This window comes from Phaseolus vulgaris, chromosome 10 (genome assembly GCF_051622355.1).
Source record: "Phaseolus vulgaris cultivar YP4 chromosome 10, ASM5162235v1, whole genome shotgun sequence".
In the NCBI taxonomy this organism is placed as follows: Eukaryota; Viridiplantae; Streptophyta; class Magnoliopsida; order Fabales; family Fabaceae; genus Phaseolus; species Phaseolus vulgaris.
In genome coordinates, this window is record NC_143507.1 from 5,259,233 (window position 1) to 5,278,630 (window position 19,398).

A 19,398-nucleotide genomic window follows, 5' to 3' on the forward strand; every position below is an offset into this window, starting at 1 on the left:
GGAAGCAAGTAGTAGGTAGCAGGTAACAGGTTACAAGTTGTAGGTTGCAGGTAGCAGGTAGAAGTGTAGGAGGTTGCAGTTTGCAAGTTGTAGGTAGAAGGTTGCTTGTACCAGGTTGCAGGTTACTTGCACCAGATTGCAGGTAGGAGGTAGCAGCGTGCAGGTAGCAGGTATCAGGTAGGATCTTGCAGGTAGCAAGTAGCAGGTAGGAGGTAGCAGGTAGTAGGTTACGGGTAGCAGGTAGCAGGTTGCCGGTAGCAAGTTGCAGGTAGCATGTAGCATGTAGCATGTAGCAGGTAGCAAGTAGCAGGTAGCAGGTAGCAGGTAGCAGGTTGCAGGTTGCAGGTTGCAGGTTGCAGGTTGCAGGTAGCAGGTAGCACGTTGCAGTTTGCAGGTTGCAGGTTGTAGGTAGCATGTAGCAAGTTGAAGGTAGCAGGTTGCAGGTAGCAGGTTGCAGGTTGCAGGTAGCAGGTAGCAGGTAGCAGGTTGCGGGTAGCATGTAGCAGGTAGCATGCTGCAGGTTGCAGGTAGCAGGTTGCAGGTTGCAGGTAGCAGGTAGTAGGTAGCAGGTTGCAGGTAGCAGGTTGCAGGTAGCAGGTTGCAGGTAGTAGATAGCAGGTAACAGGTTGCAGGTTGCAAGTAGCAGGTTGCAGGTTGCATGTAGCAGGTAGCAGATAGCAGGTTGTAAGTTGCAGGTAGCACGTTGCAGGTTGCAGGTTGTAGGTAACATGTAGCAAGTTGAAGGTAGCAGGTTGCAGGTAGCAGGTTGCAGGTAGCAGGTAGCAGGTTGCGGTTAGCAAGTATAGGTAGTAGGTAGCAAGTTGCAGGTTGCAAATAGCAAGTTGCAGGTTGCATGTAGCAGGTTGCAGGTAACAGATAGCAGGTAGCAGGTTGCAGGTAGCAGGTTGCAGGTAGCATGTAGCAGGTAGCAGGTTGCAGGTTGTAGGTAGCAGGTAACAGGTTGCAGGTAACAGGTTGTAGGTAGCAGGTAGCAGGTTTTAGGTAGCAGGTAGCAAGTTGCAGGTTGCATATAGCAGGTTGTAGGTAGCAGGTTACAGGTAGCAGATAGCAGGGAACAGGTTGCAGGTAGCAAGTTACAGGTACAGGTAGTAGGTAGCAGGTAGCAAGTTGTAGGTAGCAAGTTGTAGGTTGCATGTAGCAGGTAGCGGGTTGCAGGTTGCATGTAGCATGTAGCGGGTTGCAGGTTGCAGGAAGCATGTAGCAGATAGTGGATAATATATAAGAGGTACGAAGTAGCATGTTGCTGTTGCAGGTTGTTAGTAGCAAGTAGTAGGTTGTAGGTTGTAGGTTGCAGGTTGCAGGTAGCCCTAGAAAATCCTAAAACTCCTGTAAACCTTAAAAAACTCTAACGATTCATACAAACTCTAAGGATCCTAAAAACCCTAGAAACCTTAGAAGCCATGGAAACCCTAAAAACTATAAAAACCCTAAAATCCATAGAAACTTTAGAAATACTAAAAAACCCTAATAACCCTAAAAGCTCTAAAAATAATAAAAATTCTATAAATCTTATAAATTCTATATTCCTTAAAAACCTTAGAAATCCTAAAAACCTAGAAACCCTAAAAACCGTAGAAACCCTACAAACCTATGAAACCTTATGAAACCCTAAACTTCCTAGAAACCCTCCAAACCTTAGAAAACCAAGAATCCATAAGAACCCTAGAATCAGTGAGAACCCAAAAACTGTAAGAATCCTAAATACCATTAGAATCCTATGGTTTAGGGTTTAGGGTTTATTGCAAATCTTGTAGATTCCAAAAACCCAAGAAATCATAAAAACCCTAAAAAACATGGAAATCCAAGAAACCCTAAAACCCCTAGAAACTCTCCAAACCAAGAAACCCTATGAAACCCTAAAACTCATATGAACCCTAATAACAGTAAAACCCTTAAAAATTGTAAGAACCCTAAAAATCGTAAGAACCCAAAAACTGTAAGAACCCTAAATACCGTAACAATCCTAGGGTTTAGGGTTTAGAGTTTACGATTTATGGTTTATGGTTTATGGTTTATTTCAAATCTTGTGGGACGAGTTTGGGGCTCAAATCTCATTCACAGCTCAATACACCATAAGGAATGTCTCGTAAAAATTTCAGATCAAAACGCCTAAGTAATAAGGCGTAATATGTCCCATTTGAAGTTTTTCATGGTAAACTCCAAATCCCAAAGCCTAAACCCTATAAGCGCTAAATCATAGAAACCCTAAATAGCCTAAAACCCTAGAAACAATAAAAACCCTAAAAATTGTAAAACACATTTAACAACCCTAAAAGCCATAAAAATCTAGAAACCCTTAAAAACCTAGAAACCCTAAACACACTAACAACCCTAAAAACTCTAAAAAATCATATAAACCCTAAAAATCTTAAACCCTAAACCTTAAAAATCCTAAAACCCTATAAATCCTAGAAACCCGACGAAATCCTAGAAACCTAAGAACTCATAAAACCATAAACCTTAAACCCTAAACTATAGAAAACCCCAAAACCCCATAAATCTTATAAACCCTAGAAACCCAAAAACCCTAAAAATCATAAAAACCCTAAAAACCACGAAAATCCTAAAAATAGTAGAAACCCTACAAACCCACGATACCATACAAAACCCTAAAACTCCTATAAACCCCAATAAACCTAAAAACCATAAAAATCGTAAGAACCCTAAAATATGTAAGAACCCTAAATACCGTAAGAATCATAGGGTTTAGGGTTTAAAGTTTATGGTTTAGGGTTTAGGGTTTATTCCAAATCTTGTGGAACGAGTTTGGCTCTCAAATCTCAGCCACAACTCAATACACCATAAGGAATGTATGGTAAAAATTTCAGATCAAAACACCTAAGTAAAAAGGCGTAATCTGTCCAATCTAACTTCTTTGTCAAAAGTTATGACCATTTGAAGTTTTTCTTGCTAAACTCTAAACCCCAAAGCCTAAACCCTATAATCCCTAAACCATAAAAACCCTAAAAACAATAAAAACCCTAAAAAATTTAAAAACTCTAACAACCCTAAAAACCATAAAAATTCTAGAAACCCTAAAAACGTAAAAACTCTAGAAATGCTAAAAACCTAAAAAAAACTAACAACCCTAAGAACCCTAAAAACTCTAAAAAGCCTATAAACTCTAAACCCTAAACCCTTGGTTTGCACAAAATTTCAGAAAAAAATTTCTGAACTATTTTTTTGTTGAAATTCCATGTATAACTCTCGAATGAATTTGGGACAAAACACGACAAATTTCAGGTCAAACAGATGAGTATTCACCTACGTAAAATATCAAATTGTTTCACACACAAACGAACCTTCCTTTCATCCTTTCTTGTGATGAATAAAAAAATTATTGCAAATCTTGTGGGGCGAATTTGAGGCTCAAATCTCATCCAAAACTCAATACACACAATAATGAATGTCTGGTAAAAATTTCAGACCGAAAGACCCAAGGATATAAGGCATAATAAGTCCCAGCCGAGAGTGAACAAAACTGCTTTTCTGAAGAAAAAAATCATCCTACCTTTTATCCCTATATCTCCTTTTGTAATTTTTTTGTGGACGTGCCAACTTAGCAGGGTGCAAACAACATACGAAAGTACTAGTGTGAATTTTTTCGGAATTTTTCAACTGAAAAAGGATAACCTTGGTTTACACAGAATTTCCAAAAATTTTCGCAAAATATTTTTTTATTGAAATTCTATGTAAGAATCTTGACTGAATTTGGGACAAAATGCGAAAGATTTCAAGTCAAAGAGATGAGTATTCACCTACGAAAAAAATCAAACTGTTTCACACACAAAAGAACCTTCCTTTTATCCTTGATTGTGATGAATAAAAAATATATTGCAAATCTTGCGAGGCAAATTTGAGGCTCATATCTCAGAAAAAACTCAGTACACACAATAACGAATGTCTGGTAAAAATTTCAGACCAAAAGACCCAACGATATAAGGCGTAATAAGTCCCAAACCGAGAGTGAACAAAACTGGTTTTCTGAAGAAAAAAAAAAGTCCTGGCTTTTCTTCCCCATATCTCCTTTTGTGATTTGTTTGTGGACGTGCCAACTTAGCTGGGTGCAAACAACATACGAAAGTACTTATTTGATTTTTTTCGGAATGTTTCAACTCAATATGGATCTAGAATAAAATTGCAGAAAGTAGGGGAAATTTCACAAATTTGAAAGAGAATAGCCTTGGTTTACACAGAATTTTTGAAAACTTTTCCCGAAATATTTTTCGTTGAAATGTCGTGTAGGAATCTCAACTGAATTTGGGACAAATCGCGACAAATTTAAGGTCAAACGGATTAGTGTTCACCTAAGAAAAAAATCAAACAGTTTCACACACAAATGAACCTTCCTTTCAGACTTGGCAGTGATGAATAAAAATTTATTACAAATCTTGTGGGATGAATTTGCAAATACTCATTCATTTGACCTGACATAAATCGCGTTTTCTCCCAAATTAAGTTCATATTCCTTAATAGAGTTTAACAAAAAATATTTTGGGAAAATGTTAAATAAATTATGTGCAAACCAAGGCTATCTTTTTTCAAAATTTGTGAAATTCCACCCTACTTTCTACAATTTAATTCTGGATCCATATTGAGTTGAAAAATTCTGAAAAAAATTCACACCAATACTATTGTATTTTGTTTGCACCCAGCTAAGTTGGGACGTCCACAAAAAAAAAATAACAAAAAAGGGATATAGGGAAAAAAAGTCACGACGTTTTTTTTTTTTTTTTCAGAAAACCTGTTTTGTTCACTTCTTGGATCTTTTTGGTCTGAAAGTTTTACCAGACATTCGTTATTGTGTGTATTGAGTTTTGGTTGAGATTTGAGCCTCAAATTCGTCCCACAAGATTTGCAATAAATTTTTTATTCATCACTGCCAGGGCTGAAAGGAAGGTTCGTGTGTGTGAAACAGTTTGATTTTTTACTCATCCGTTTGACCTGAAATTTGTAGCGTTTTGCCTCAAATTTAGTCGAGGTTCCTACATGGAATTTCCACAAAAAAATATTTCGGGATTTTTTCTCAGAAATTCTGTACAAACCAAGGCTATTCTCTTTCAAAATTTGTGAAATTTAGCCATACTTTTTACAATTTTATTTTGGGTCCATATTGATTTGAAAAATTCCGAAAAATTAAATGCAAGTACTTTCGTATGTTGTCTGCCCCAGCTAAGTTGGCACGTCCACAAACAAATCATAAAAGGAGATATGGGGATGAAAAGCTAGGACCTTTTTTTTAGAAAACCAGTTTTGTTCATTCTTGGTATGGGACTTATTATGCCTTATATACTTGGGACTTTTGGTCCGAAATTTTTAGCAGACATTCATTATTGTGTGTATTGAGTGTTGGTAGAGATTTGAGCCTCAAAATTCGTCCCACAAGATTTGCAATAAATGTTTTATTTCTCACTGCCAGGGCTGAAAGGAAGGTTCGTTTGTGTGTGAAACTGTTTGATTTTTTCCCTAGGTGAATACTTATCCGTTTGACCTGAAATTTTTAGCTTTTTGTCTGAAATTCAGTCGAGATTCCTTAATGGAATTTCAATAAAAAACTATTTTGGGAGATGTTTTTAGAAATTTTGTTTAAACTAAGGCTATCCTTTACCAAAATTTGTGAAAATTTGTCCTACTTTCTGCAAAAAAAATAAATTCTAGGACCATACTACGTTGAAAAATTCCAAAATTATTCACACAAGTACTTTCATATGTCGTTTGCACCCTGCTAAGGAGGCACATCCATAAAAAAATCACAAAAAGAAGATATAGGGTAGAAAATCCAGGACGTTTTGTTTTCGGAAAATCGATTTTCTCCACTCTCGGTTTGGGACTTACAACGCCTTATTCTCCTACTCTTTTTGTTTGTAAATTTTACCAGAGATTCATCATTGAGTGTATTGAGTTCTGGATGAGATTTGAGCCACAAATTCATCCCAAAAAAATTGCAATAAACTTTTTATTCATCATTGCCAAGGTTTTAAGGAAGGTTCGTTTGTGTGTGAAATTGTTTGATTTTTTTCCTAGGTGAATACTCATCCGTTTGACATGAAATTTGTCGCGTTTTGTCCCAAATTCAGTCAAGTTTCTTACGTGAAATTAAAAAAAAAACTATTTCAGGAGAATTTTTCAGAAATTTTTTGCAAACCAAGGCTATCCTTACCAAAATTTGTGAAAATTCGGTCTACTTTCTACTATTTTTTTTTCTGGGACCATACTACGTTGAAAAACTCCAAAAAAAATTCACACAAGTACTTTCATATGTTGTTTGCACCCTGCTAAGGAGGCACGTCGATAAAAAAAATGACAAAAAGAAGATATAGGATAGAATGTCTAGAACGTTTTGTTTTCGGAAAACTGGTTTTGTTCACTCTCGGTCTAGGACTTACTACGCCTTATTCCCCTAGTCTTTTTGTCTAGAATTTTTACCAGACATTCGTCACTGTGTATTGAGTTCTGGCTGATATTTGAGCCCTAAATTCATCCCACAAGATTTGAAATAAATTTTTTATTGATCACTGCCAAGGTTGAAAGGAAAGTTCGTGTGTGTGTGAAACTGTTTGATTTTTTTCCTAGATGAATACCCATCTGTTTGACGTGAAATTTGTCGTTTTTTGTCCCAAATTCAGTCAAGATTCTTAGTTGAAATTTCAACAAAAAACTATTTCGGAATCAAGAGAAAGATAAGCGTTATTAGTTAGCAAGGTAGATTAATTATTTTCTTTAGTTTCATATATATGTGTGAAATGGGGAGGTCATCTTGCTGTGACAAAATTTAAATTAAGAAAGGACCTTGGACTCTAGAGGAGGATATGATGTTGGTGTCTTACATTTAAAGCTTCCGAAATTTTGTGCAAACAAAGGTTATCCTCTACCAAAATTTGTAAAATTGCGCTATACTTTTTGCAATTTTTTTCTGGGACCATACAACGTTGAAAAGTTCCAAAAAAATTAACACAACTACTTTCATATGTTGTTTGCACCCTTCTAAGGAGGCACGTCCACAAAAAAATCACAAAAAGGAGATATAGGAAAAAATATCCAGGATGTTTTGTTCTCGAAAAACCGGTTTTGTTCACTCTCGGTCTGGGACTTACTACGCCTTATACCCCTGATCTTTTGGTCTGAAATTTTTACCAGACATTCGACATTGTGTGTATTGAGTTTTGGATGAGATTTGAGCCCCAAATTCATCCCATAAGAATTGCAATAAATTTTTTATTCATCACTACCAGGGTTGAAAGGAATGTTCGTTTGTGTGTGAAACTGTTTCATTTTTTCCCAAGGTGAATACTCATCCGTTTGACGTGAAATTTGTCGCTTTTGATCCCAATTTCAGTTGAGATTCTTACTTGGAATTTCAACAAAAAACTATTTCGGGAGAATTTTCCAAAATTTTTGTGCAAACCAAAAATTCCAAAATTATTCACACAAGTACTTTCATATGTTGTTTGCACCCTGCTAAGTAGGAACTTCCATAAAAAAATCACAAAAAGTAGATATATAGAAGAAAATGCAGAACGTTTTGTTTTCGAAAAACCAGTTCTGTTCACTCTCAGTCTGAGACTTACTACGCCTTATTCCCCTGATCTTTTGGTTTTAAATTTTTACCAAAAATTCATCATTTTCTGTATTGAATTTTGGCTGAGACTTTAGACCCAAATTAATTTTACAAGATTTTTTAATAAATTTTTATTCATCACTGTCGGGGTTGAGAGAAAGGTTCGTTTGTGTGTGAAACTGTTTGATTTTTTTCCTAGGTGAATACTCATTTGTTTGTCGTGAAATTTGTCACGATTTGTCTCAAATTCAGTCGAGATTCTTACATCGAATTTCAACAAAAAACTATTTCAGGAGAATTTTTCAGAAATTTTATGCAAACCAATGTTATCATCTACCAAAATTTGTGAAAATTTGCCCTAATTTTGCAAATTTTTTCTTGGACCATACTGCGTTGCAAAATTCCGAAAAAAGTCACATAATTACTTTTATATGTTGTTTCTACCCTACTAAGGAGGCACGTCCATGAAAAAAATCACAAGATGGAGATATAAAGAAGAAAATCCAGGACGTTTTGTTTTCGCAAAATCAGTTTTGTTTACTCTAGGTCTGGGACTTACTACACCTTATTCCTCTGATCTTTTGGTCTCAAAATTTTACCAGGCATTCGTCATTGTCTGTATTGAATTTTGGCTGAGATTTTAGCCCCAAATTCGTTCGACAAGATTTGGAATAAATTTTTAATTCATCACTGCCGGGGTTGAAATGAAGGTTTGTTTGTGTGTGAAACTGATTGATTTTTTCGCTAGATGAATACTCTCCCGTTTGACGTGAAATTTGTCGCCTTTTGTCCCAAATTCAGTCGAGATTCTAATGTGGAAATTTAACAAAAAAAAAATATTTCCAGAGAATTTTTCAGAAATTTTGTGTAAATCAAGCCTATCCTCAACCAAAATTTGTGAAATTTTGTCCTACTTTCTACAATTTTTTTCTTGGACCATACTGTGTTGAAAAATTACGAAAAAAATTCACATAAGTACTTTCATATGTTGTTTACACCTTTCTAAGGAGACACGTCCATAAACAAATCACAAAAAGGGGATATAGGGAAGAAAATCCAAGACGTTTTGTTTTGAATAACCGGTTTTGTTCACTCTCGATCTGGGACTTACTACACCTTTTTCCCCTGGCCTTTTGGTCAAAAAATTTTACCAGACATTCGCCATTGTGTGTATTGAGTTTGGTTGAGATTTGAGCCCCTAATTAGAACCACAAGATTTATAATAAATTTTTTATTCATCATTGCCAGGGATGAAATGAAGGTTTTTGTGTGTGAAACTGTTTGATTTTTTCCCTAGGTGAATACTCATCCGTTTGACGTGAAATTTGTCGCGTTTAGTCCCAAATTCAGTCGAGATTCTTACGTGGAATTTTAACAAAAAAATATTCCCAAAGAATTTTTCAGAAATTTTGTGCAAACTAAGGCTATCCTCTACCAAAATTGTGAAAATTCGCCCTACAGTCTGCAATTGTTTTCTCAGACCATACTGCGTTGAAATTTTTTGAAAAATTCATAGAAGTAGTTTTATATCTTGTTTGCACCCTGCTAAGGAGGCACGTCCATAAACAAATCATAAAACGGAGATACAGAGAAGAAAATCCAGGACGTTTTGTTTTCGGAAAACCGATTTTGTTCACTCTCGGTCTGGAACTTACTACTCCTTATTCCCCTGGCCTTTTGGTCTGAAATTTTTACCAAGGATTTGTCTTTGTGTGTATTGAGTTTTAAACTGATATTTTAGCCTCAAATTCGTCCAAGAAGGTTTGCAATAATTTTTTTATTCATCACTGATAGGGTTGAAAAGAAGGTTCATTTGTGTGTGAAACTGTTTGATTTTTTTCCTAGGTGACTCATCTGTTTGATGTGAAATTTATCGCGTTTTCTCCCAAATTCAATTGATATTTTTACGTGGAATTTCAACAAAAAAATATTTTCAAATAATTTTTCAGAAATTTTGTGCAAACCAAGGCTATCCTCTACCAAAATTTGTGAAAATTCGCCTGACTTTTTGACAATTTTTCTAGGACCATATTGCGTTGAAAAATTCCGAAAAATTTCACAAAAGTACTTTTATATGTTGTTTGCACCCTGCTAAGTATGCACGGTCATACACAAATCACAAAAATGACATATAGGGATGAAAATCCAGAACGTTTTGTTTTCGAAAAACCAGTTTTGTGTACTCTCGGTTTGACACTTACTATGCTTTATTCCCCTAGTCTTTTGGTCTAAAATTTTTACTAGACGTGAAATTTGTCGCGGTTTGTCCCAAATTCAGTCGAGATTCTTACGTGGAATTTCAACAAAAAACTATTTCGGGAGAATTTTTCAGAAATTTATGCAAACCAAGGTTATCCTCTACCAAAATTTGTGAAAATTCGCCCTAATTTCTACAGTTTTTTTCTTGGACCATGTTGCGTTGAAAAATTCCAAAAAAAATCATAGAATTACTTTTATATGTTGTTTGCACCCTGCTAATTAAGTGATTTATCACTTGGGCGTTATTGGGCTCGCCTGAGCGAGTTGCACGAAAAAAGGCTCAATGTCACTCATCTCTCTTGGGTGAGATTGTGCTCGCTTGGGCGAGATCCCCAGGGGTGTTTGGCTTAGGATTATTTTATCAATTAATATCATAAGTGTTTGTATTTTAATATTATTACTGAAATTAATAATAACTAATTATTTTTTATTTTAAAATTAATTTTTATTTAATAATCTTGTCATTTTAAATATTAATTTGATCACTCTTACGAACATTATTTCACTAAATTTCATTAATTTTTAGATTTATTTGTAGACACAAAAATTTCATTTATTTTTATATTTTTTTGTAAACACAAAATAAAATTTATGTTATTTCTAAACAATTATATTCTAATTATATAGATAAATTGATTTACCATATTCAATTGAATCATACTTTACAAGACATATATACAACTACATAACTCTAGACCTGTTTTCTTGATACTAATCTCATGTAAATTTAATTACATGTGAAGAGATTGAAATGAAATGTTTAAAATAATTATAAAGAAAATATCATTCAGTGATTTAATTCAATTAAGAAACCTTAGAATTTTAGAAAGTTAAAGAAAAAATAAAGAAATTCTGAATTGTAAAGTGCATGGTATAATTATCAAGGCATGTAGAGACAATTTGAATTGAAGAACTGAATTGTTGAAGAAGTTCAACAATGGTCGAATGTAAAAAGTAGAGAAAAAGCTCGAATCTAAAATATTACTCAAGTTTAAAAACGAGTAAAAGATGGTAAAATACTTGAATTCAAACTCAACTCAAAAATTTCACTTTCCGTTAACATGGTAGTAACGGGTTATTACAACAAGAAACGATGCCAAACCATAAATATGCATGAAACACGAAAATAGAACAACTAAGAAACACTTCCAAAAACAGTTATAGATAATCACCAATGCTCTTAAAGAGATTCAGCACTTGGAATACTCTTCAGGAACATAGCTCTTGCAGCAAGATCAGTTGAAAAACGTCCCAATGCAGCAATGGTAGCAGTATTACTACCAAACTTCTCAATTCCCCGAGACATCATACATGTGTGACTTGCTTCCACCACCACCACCACATTTTCACCAATCAATGAAGAAACTGTTTCTGCAATCTGCTTGGTGAGCCTTTCTTGAACCTGGAGCTTAACCCCAAAGAAATGCACTATTGTCTGCAAAAGGGATTTCTCAATCTCAAACCCTGGGGAAGTGAAGTATCCTATGTGAACAACACCATGAAATGGAAGCAAATGATGCTCACATTGTGACAGGAAAGGCAAGTTCAGCTCTGAGTGTAGTGTGTTGTTGTCACTAGAAGCACCATTTGTCCCACTCCAAACCAAACCCTTCAGCTTCTTTTCAATGCTGCTGCATTGGAAGTTCATCAGCCATTTTGTGTACCTACCAGGAGTCCCTTGTAACTCCTTCCTAGTTGGATCCTCACCTAAGGACTTAAGAATTGAAGCCACTGCAGTGACCATAAGAGGGTTGATTTCTTCATTCTTGACTGAAACTTTAGAAGAAGACAAAGAAGGACACCAACATTGGTCCAATGACCCTTTATCATGAATTTGATCCTTGTCAACACCTCTAGAGTTAAGGAGGCCAAGAAAGTCATCCCAGATGAGTGCATCTTTGTTTTGAAAAGCACCAGAGCCTGCAGAAACCAGTATCCCCTGCACCCCTTTGTGGTGTGATTGAAGAGTGTTTGATTCCATGTCTGGAAAGGGAAGGTGTTTGCATTGAAGCACAACAGCAACACCTTTGGGTTGGATTCCTTCCTGCAATGCAGAACAGACCTGATCTGCAAGACGCTGAGGCTCTTGGAGTTGCTTTGCAAAGACATTGGTGACACGAGAGAGCTTGCTTAACCCTAAAACCCTTTGGCCAGAAGGCACATAACCCACATGACACTTGAAATAGAATGGTAGCATGCAAGACTCACAATAGGAGTAAAAGTCAAGGTTTCTCACAATCACAAGTCCATCTACTTCACCACCTGCATCACCAACTTCACTATTGCCTACACAAGCTTCAGGGAACAATGCATCTTCCACAATTTCCTTAACACCTTGAGTATAACCTGTTAACAACACCCTTATCAATATTTGTGCTTAACATACTCTTCAAAAATTTGTATATATTCTTCATTTCATATGTGATGGATTTAAAAATATATAAATAATAAAGAATATATTTGTAATAAAATAGTATGCAAAATATTAAAATAATACTATTATTAATAATAAAGTGAATGTAAACAAAAGTAGTTCTCAATTTCATATAAAATGATAACATCATTCAATTCAGTAAAATTAAATGTCAGCTTTAGGGTTTAGAACATTAAATATAAAAAAATAAAATAAGCATCTTGATATTTGACAACCAATATTTAATAGATCTTAATAATCAATAATAATATTATTTTAATAAATTTTTTATATCATTCAGTTATAAATTTATCTTTTATTATATAATTTTTTCATGCAACCAATTTTTTTTTTTTTCATAGTACCTTGTTTACAAAGAGAATGTCTAGAACATAATCTACAAGATTAAACTTGGATCCACAGGCCACACTCAAATCTTTGCAGCAAAGGCCACAGATCTGTGTGATGATTGAATTTTGAATCAAATCTTCAATATTATAAAACTGAAAACATGCCACCCCAGATTTAGGGTTCATACACCATCTCTCACTCATGACCATATATATATATATATATATATATATAAGAAAATAGTTGAAGACAATAAAGAAAATTTAATTTTAGCTTAAATGAGATAAAACAGCAGTAATGGATAGTCACCTCTGGTTCCTTCAGAAAGGGCTTTGGCAACACGAAGTGGTGTCTTTCTAATGCCTTCTCTGTTGATATCTTCTCCTAAACCCATCAACAGGACTTTGACAGCATATTGAATGGAACTTGAATTGCTCTCTTTCTCAAAGCTCTCTTCATTACCACACATGCTCACTCCATTTCCAAGCTCACAATTCAAACCATTCTCACCCAAATGCCCCATTCAAACACTACACAAATATAAACTCACACGATTTATGCAGCAATGCACCTTCTTTTGTTTATCTCTATGTGCCATGCTTCTTATTTATAGAGAAAAAACATGTAAATGGTGCAGTGGTGACAAGGAAGGAAACAGATGTACGTGGCTGAGGATATGGTTCATGTACAAAATAAGATCATGTTTTATTTTTTTGATTCTTTTTTTAAGATTTTGTAGAAAAAAAATATTGAACTTAATGATATTAATGCAGTTTTTTAATATATATTAAATAGTACATTGAATGTTTTAATATAATAAATAATTAAAGTGATTACCAAAGCAAAATTTAAATTCATTAAATGTTATAAATATTACATTTAATAATAGATTCCAATTTATTTATTTATTATATTGAAAAATTCAAATTAAATTTTATTATAAGAAAATAATTAAATAAAAATTAATTTTTAGAGAAAACAATAATTAACTATTATATTAATTAAATTATATAGTTTTTTAAAAACTAAAAAAATATTAATATTTAAATAGTTATATTATTAATAAATAGTTTTTAAATTAATATTTAATTAATTAAAAATTAAATTCTTGATAGCTAATTAGATATCAGTTTAAAAACTATTTATTAATAATTTTTTATCTTTAAAATAATATTTAATTTAGTAAATATAATAATTTATTATTTTATTATCTCTAAAAATTAATTTATATTTAATTTATTTATTTAATTTGGAGAATAGTGTTTAGATATTACTTTAGTAATACTTTGCCATTAATATAAAAGACACCTCTAAAATAATTAAACACATGCCAACAAAAATACTATGACAAATTAAAGTTTAGTTGAGAGTTTTAAAATTATCTCTTCATTATTCATTAATATAAAACGAAAATGTTATAATATTTAATAGAGGTAAGAAAAGAAGTTAAATCTAAAATTATATAGAAATTATAAAATTCCTTGTAAAAAAATACAATTCTTAATTTAGTTTGTTACACTTGCACTTCAATTTTTTTTATTTACTTTTCAAAGATTTCGTAATACTATATAAATATAATTTTTTCATAAAGAAAATATAAACACTAAATTATAAATGTAGAAAATATGTGTAGTAAGTAATTAACACGATTTCATATTAATACCAAATAATTATAATTTAATATAAGAAATATATATTATTTACTAATTAATTCATCTTATTATTAAAACCTAGAAGATGTTGAATAATAAACACAAATATTTATGTTTAATTCTTATTGCCCACTGCATGCACTCAATTGAGTGTGGAAATGAATTGGTTTATTTTAGATTTTTATGTATTATAATGTCTTCATTTCAAAGTTTTACACAAAGAATTAAAACTCCTCAAAGACCTGAAAAAGAGAATGCTACCCACTTAGACTATTTGCTGTTCAAGTTCCAGTAGCAAGAGGAGCTTTCAGCTATTTAAGAATAACCTTTGGTACAAACAACCTTTTTACTATTTGTTTTGTCACTTTGATTCTCTTCCCAGTCATCGCTTGTTTCTTATAAGTTTTTTATGTGGTTGGTGTAGGAGAATATGTGGGGTATTTTGCTGGGGCAAATATACTAATGGAATATGTGTTTTCTAATGTTGCTGTGTCTAAAGCTTAAGGTCATGTTTGGTTTTATATCTTGTTGGAGATCCCACATCGACATTAGAGTCTTTCATTGTATATAAGTGGGTGCAAACCTCAATCCTATGAGCCGGTTTTATGGGGTTAAGTTAGGCTTAAAGTCCACTTGGTAACATGGTATCAGAGCCATTTCAAGCTTATCCTAGCAAGTGTTTGTGTTGGGCCTATCGTGCCACCCGCTATCGGTCCGCTATCGGACCACCCATAAGCTTAAAGCCCACTTCGTAACATATCTAATGCACTCTTACCCTATGAACACCTTTGACCTATTTTCTGATGAGAGTTGTAGATTTTTAGTTTTTGTAGTGTATGGTCCAAGATCTTAGTTACTACTGATCACATTAACTAAATAATTAATAATAGAACTTTGATTAGAGGAATAATTCATTGAAAAGTTGGGTATGTTATTATGCAACATATTTGGATATTTGGATCATAATTAAAGATTGAAAGTAAACTTTTTTTTATGTATTGGTTTATTTTATGAATTGGTTTAGTTTAGATTTTTATGTATTATAATGTCTTCATTTCAAAGTTTTACACAAAGAATTAAAACTCCTCAAAGACCTGAAAAAGAGAATGCTACCCACTTAGACTATTTGCTGTTCAAGTTCCAATAGCAAGAGGAGCTTTCAGCTATTTAAGAATAACCTTTGGTACAAACAACCTTTTTACTCTTTGTTTTTTCACTTTGATTCTCTTCCCAGTCATCGTTTGTTTCTTATATCTAAGTTTTTTTATGTGGTTGGTGTAGAATTTGTGGTATTTTGCTGGGGCAAATATACTAATGGAATATGTGTTTTCTAATGTTGCTGTGTCTAAAGCTTAAGGTCATGTTTGGTTTTATATCTAATGCACTCTTAGCCTATGAACACCTTTGACCTATTTTCTGGTGAGAGTTGTAGATTTTTAGTTTTTGTAGGGTATGGTCCAAGATGTTAGTTACTACTGATCACATTAATTAAATAATTAATAATAAAACTTTGATTAGAGGAATAATTCATTGAAAAGTTGGTATGTTATTATGCAACATATTTGGATATTTGGATCATAATTAAAGATTGAAAGTAAACTTTTTTTTTTATTAAATATATTATTAATGTATCTCGATATAATTTCTAATACAGTTTTAATCAATGATAAAGAAAATTGGTTTCATTAACTCCGTGATTAGGATTATTTTTTGATAAAATATAATTTTTAAGCAATTATATTGTTTAAGTTAGTTGAAGATATAAAAGTTAGTTGAAATGGAAGAAATGATATATATCAAAGGCAATTTGCCTTTGATATGGGTTGGGTAACTCGTCGTGTGGCGAGGTGAATGTAGGTGGCCTCGGTTCTGGGTGTTTCGGTAAAGCTGAATGATGCTATGAGGTAACCTGTTGGTTATATTTTGGGGTATGGTTCTCTCACTTTAAGGTTGTTATGCTCCAACCATAAAGGAGAGTTTCTTTTGTGGATGAAATAGGAAGTCCACTTCTGGTCACTGTATATGGGTTGGGATACCCCTGAAGTATCCCTTTAATTTTATTTATTCATTGCTGATAAAAAAAAAAAAGGCAAATTGCCTTCCTCCTAGAGACAAGTCTCCAATAACATGCAAATACACCATACACTAGCTCTATTAGAAACGAAAATACATAACTACCAACAATTATTTGAGTTCTAATGCAGAACTGATTTTTAAAGCAGTTTGCATCAATATACATCAGAAGAGTCACCGTTTTTACATGCTTTGCTTTATCATTTTTATCAAGAACCGCTCTTCTCCGAGTAGCTTCCTAGTTTCAGGTCATCTTGACTCCTCTTGCACGAACTTTAATACAGTTTTCCCTTACCTTTAGAAGAGTTAGTGCTTTTATCTTGAAGTATTTCCTCTGTAGAGGTGTCAGATTCGAGATAAGGCAGGAGTTAGGAAGGAAAGTGTAAGTAGAGTGGAGAACAGTGTTTCTGATGATGAAGGTAATTAGTATGAATATAAGGGGAGTGGAGGGTCCTCACAAAAGGAAGTATCTGAGGGAGTTGATCCATAAAGAACAAGCGGGTATGGTGTGTCTACAAGAGATTAAGTGTAAGGATTTGGGGTCGCACGAGATTTTCAAAATGCGGGGTTCAAATGAGATAGAGTGGGTTGTGAACGGGAATGTGAATAATGCTGGAGGAGTAATTACGATGTGGAGGAAAAGTTGCTTTCATCTTAGTACTATCTTTAATGGGAGTAACTATAGCATCATCGCATGGGAATGGAGGTTAGAAGACCCGATACAAAATGTGGTGGTCAACATCTACAACACCGGTTCAGTGTTAGAGAAAAAGGCTATATGGGGGGAGGTTAATACGAATGTGTGGTGTGTGGTAGGGGATTTTAACTCCATCAGGTGCCCACGCGAGAGGAGGAATGTGGGGTGCAACGTCGATCACAATAGCGAGATGAGAAGGTTTAACGAGTTTATTGAAAGCTCTAAATTGATAGACTTACCAATGTTGGGTAGAAAGTTTACATGGTACAAACCCAACGGATTGATAAAGAGTAGAATTGACCGGTTCTTAGTGTCGAGGGAGTGGTTGGATAGGTGGTCGGACAGCAAATACCGGGTGTTAGACAGGGCGGTGTTGGATCATTGTGCACTAGTATTAGACACGGTCACTGTGGACTGGGGGCCAAAACCGTTTCACTGTTTAGATGTTTGGCACAAAGATAACAGGTTCAGGGAGTTTGTTCGTAACAGATGGCTCAGTTATGAAATTCAAGGTGGAGGCTTATTTGTGTTCAAAGAAAAGTTGAAATTGTTGAAGGCTGATTTAAAAGAGTGGAACAGGGAGGTTTTTGGCAATGTCTTTCAGCAGGGGGATGAGATCCAAAAAAGGATACATGAGTTGGATGCAAAAGATGACGAGAGTGAGTTGGATGAGGTGGGTAGGGAAGATAGGAAGTGGTTGTTAGCAGAGTTGAGAAGTAATAACCTTAGTCAGGAGGCCATTTATCAGCAGAAGGCTCGCATCAAATGGCTGAAGCAGGGGGATTTGAACACAAAGTATTTTCACTCGACTATAAAATGGAGAAGAGCAAGGAATGGGTTCAACGGGGTGAGAGACAATGGTGTGTGGTATGAAAATCAGGGTGAGGTGAAGGACAAGGTCCGAATGTATTTCAAAGAGAGGTTCTCTGGCGATGATCGTTTGAGCGTCAAGCTAGATAATGCAAGTTTTAATAGGATCTCTGAAGAAGACAATATCGGGTTGGTAGGAAGGATTTCTGATGAGGAGGTAAAGGAGGCAGTGTGGAGCTGTGGCAGTGATAAAAGCCCGGGACCTGACGGCTTCAATTTTGGCTTTATCAAGTTATGTTGGGAGGAGATGAAGGCAGACATCATTAGGGCAGTGCATAATTTTGAGGAAGAAGGGAGATGGCCAAGGGGGACGAATGCCTCTTTTATATCGTTAATCCCTAAAGTTGAAAATCCCCATTGCTTGAACGAGTTCAGGCCGATATCTTTGGTCGGGTGCATGTACAAAATTGTGTTGAACCAAGTGGTGTTCAATGTTTTGAAGAATCCAAATCCTTTGAAGGATGTTGAAGCCTCTGCTTTGCTTGATGCTGCTGTGCTGGTTTAAAGCTTTGTTCTGGGGTAGTTTAATGTTGTAATCCACCCTTAGATTAAATCTCAAAGCAATTAGCATGTCAATCTTTAACAAAGTAAAATGTTTTTCAAACTAAGTTGAAACAACCGATTGTTTTGTCGAAACAACCGATGGTTTACACTTAGGTGTTTTGAGAAAGTTTGAAAACTGCTTTTGAATGGTGAAATCTGTTAAGTAACAAAACAACCGATTGATTCGAGGAAACAATCGATTGTTTGTTTTGTAAACATAACAGAAAAACTGTTTTCTTTGACTGAGCTTTAAATGCTTTAACTGAATACGCTCCATTCATTAAATGCTTTGACCAATCTGTTTTAAAAGCAATTAAGAGTTTGTTAAGATTTGATAACAAACTATATCTTTGACTACATTCAGAAAAACTTTCTTTAAGTATCAAGAATCTTGAGACAAAGTTTTTAACTAAGAGTTTTTCAAAGATTTCTGAGATTGCTTAAGAGTTTAGAGATTGATCAAGGTGCTAGAATAGGATTCTACTTGTATTGATTTCAGATATTCATCTGTAACAAGTGTAATCTTTGTAAACTGCTGAACAATTCGTTTTGTGTGTTTTGCTGAGATTGGCTGTGTGTTCTTGAGGTGTTCAAGATCAGCAATCTTAGTGTTGGCCAAGGAGAGTGTGTTTCTTGAGGTTTTCAAGGTCATTCTCTTGGTTGTTGTGTAAGTGATCAAGGTGTGGTTGCTTAGTGGATTTCCTCAGGGTTTCTGAGAAGACTGGATGTAGCTTTGGTTTGGAGTGAACCAGTATAAACATCTGTGTACAATCTCTCTGTCTCTATCTCTTTAATTTCAGTTTGTTTGTTGTTTGTTGGTATAAACAACCGATTGTTTCGAAGAAACAACCGATTGTTTTTTCTAGTTCTACAGTTTTGCTTGCTGTTTTGGCTAACTGAATTGCTGAATCAATTGGTTTCTGAAATAAATTCATTCTAGCTTTGAAAAGTTTGCGAAAAT

The 19,398-nt window shown here is 34.3% G+C and overlaps 1 protein-coding gene across 1 annotated transcript; it reads right to left on the reverse strand.

Annotated features, from left to right (window-relative positions):
- Nucleotides 1–10,855: 10,855 nt before the first annotated feature.
- On the reverse strand, nucleotides 10,856–13,163 carry LOC137818829 (GTP cyclohydrolase 1). Its single transcript, XM_068622452.2, has 2 exons — nucleotides 12,912–13,163; nucleotides 10,856–12,184 (listed from the first exon to the last, which is right to left on the reverse strand). The coding sequence occupies exons 1-2, from the start codon at nucleotides 13,123–13,125 to the stop codon at nucleotides 11,019–11,021; spliced, it is 1,380 nt and encodes a 459-aa protein (XP_068478553.1). The 5' UTR covers nucleotides 13,126–13,163; the 3' UTR covers nucleotides 10,856–11,018.
- Nucleotides 13,164–19,398: the final 6,235 nt, after the last annotated feature.

What these genes read in the sequence shown, in the direction of transcription:
- LOC137818829 (XM_068622452.2), bottom strand. Translation starts at nt 13,125, where the DNA reads ATGGGGCATTTGGGTGAGAATGGTTTGAATTGTGAGCTTGGAAATGGA. An exon ending in CCTTTCTGAAGGAACCAGAG is followed by an intron (nt 12,185 to 12,911) that starts GTGACTATCCAT and finishes TGTTGTTAACAG; the next exon opens with GTTATACTCAAGGTGTTAAG.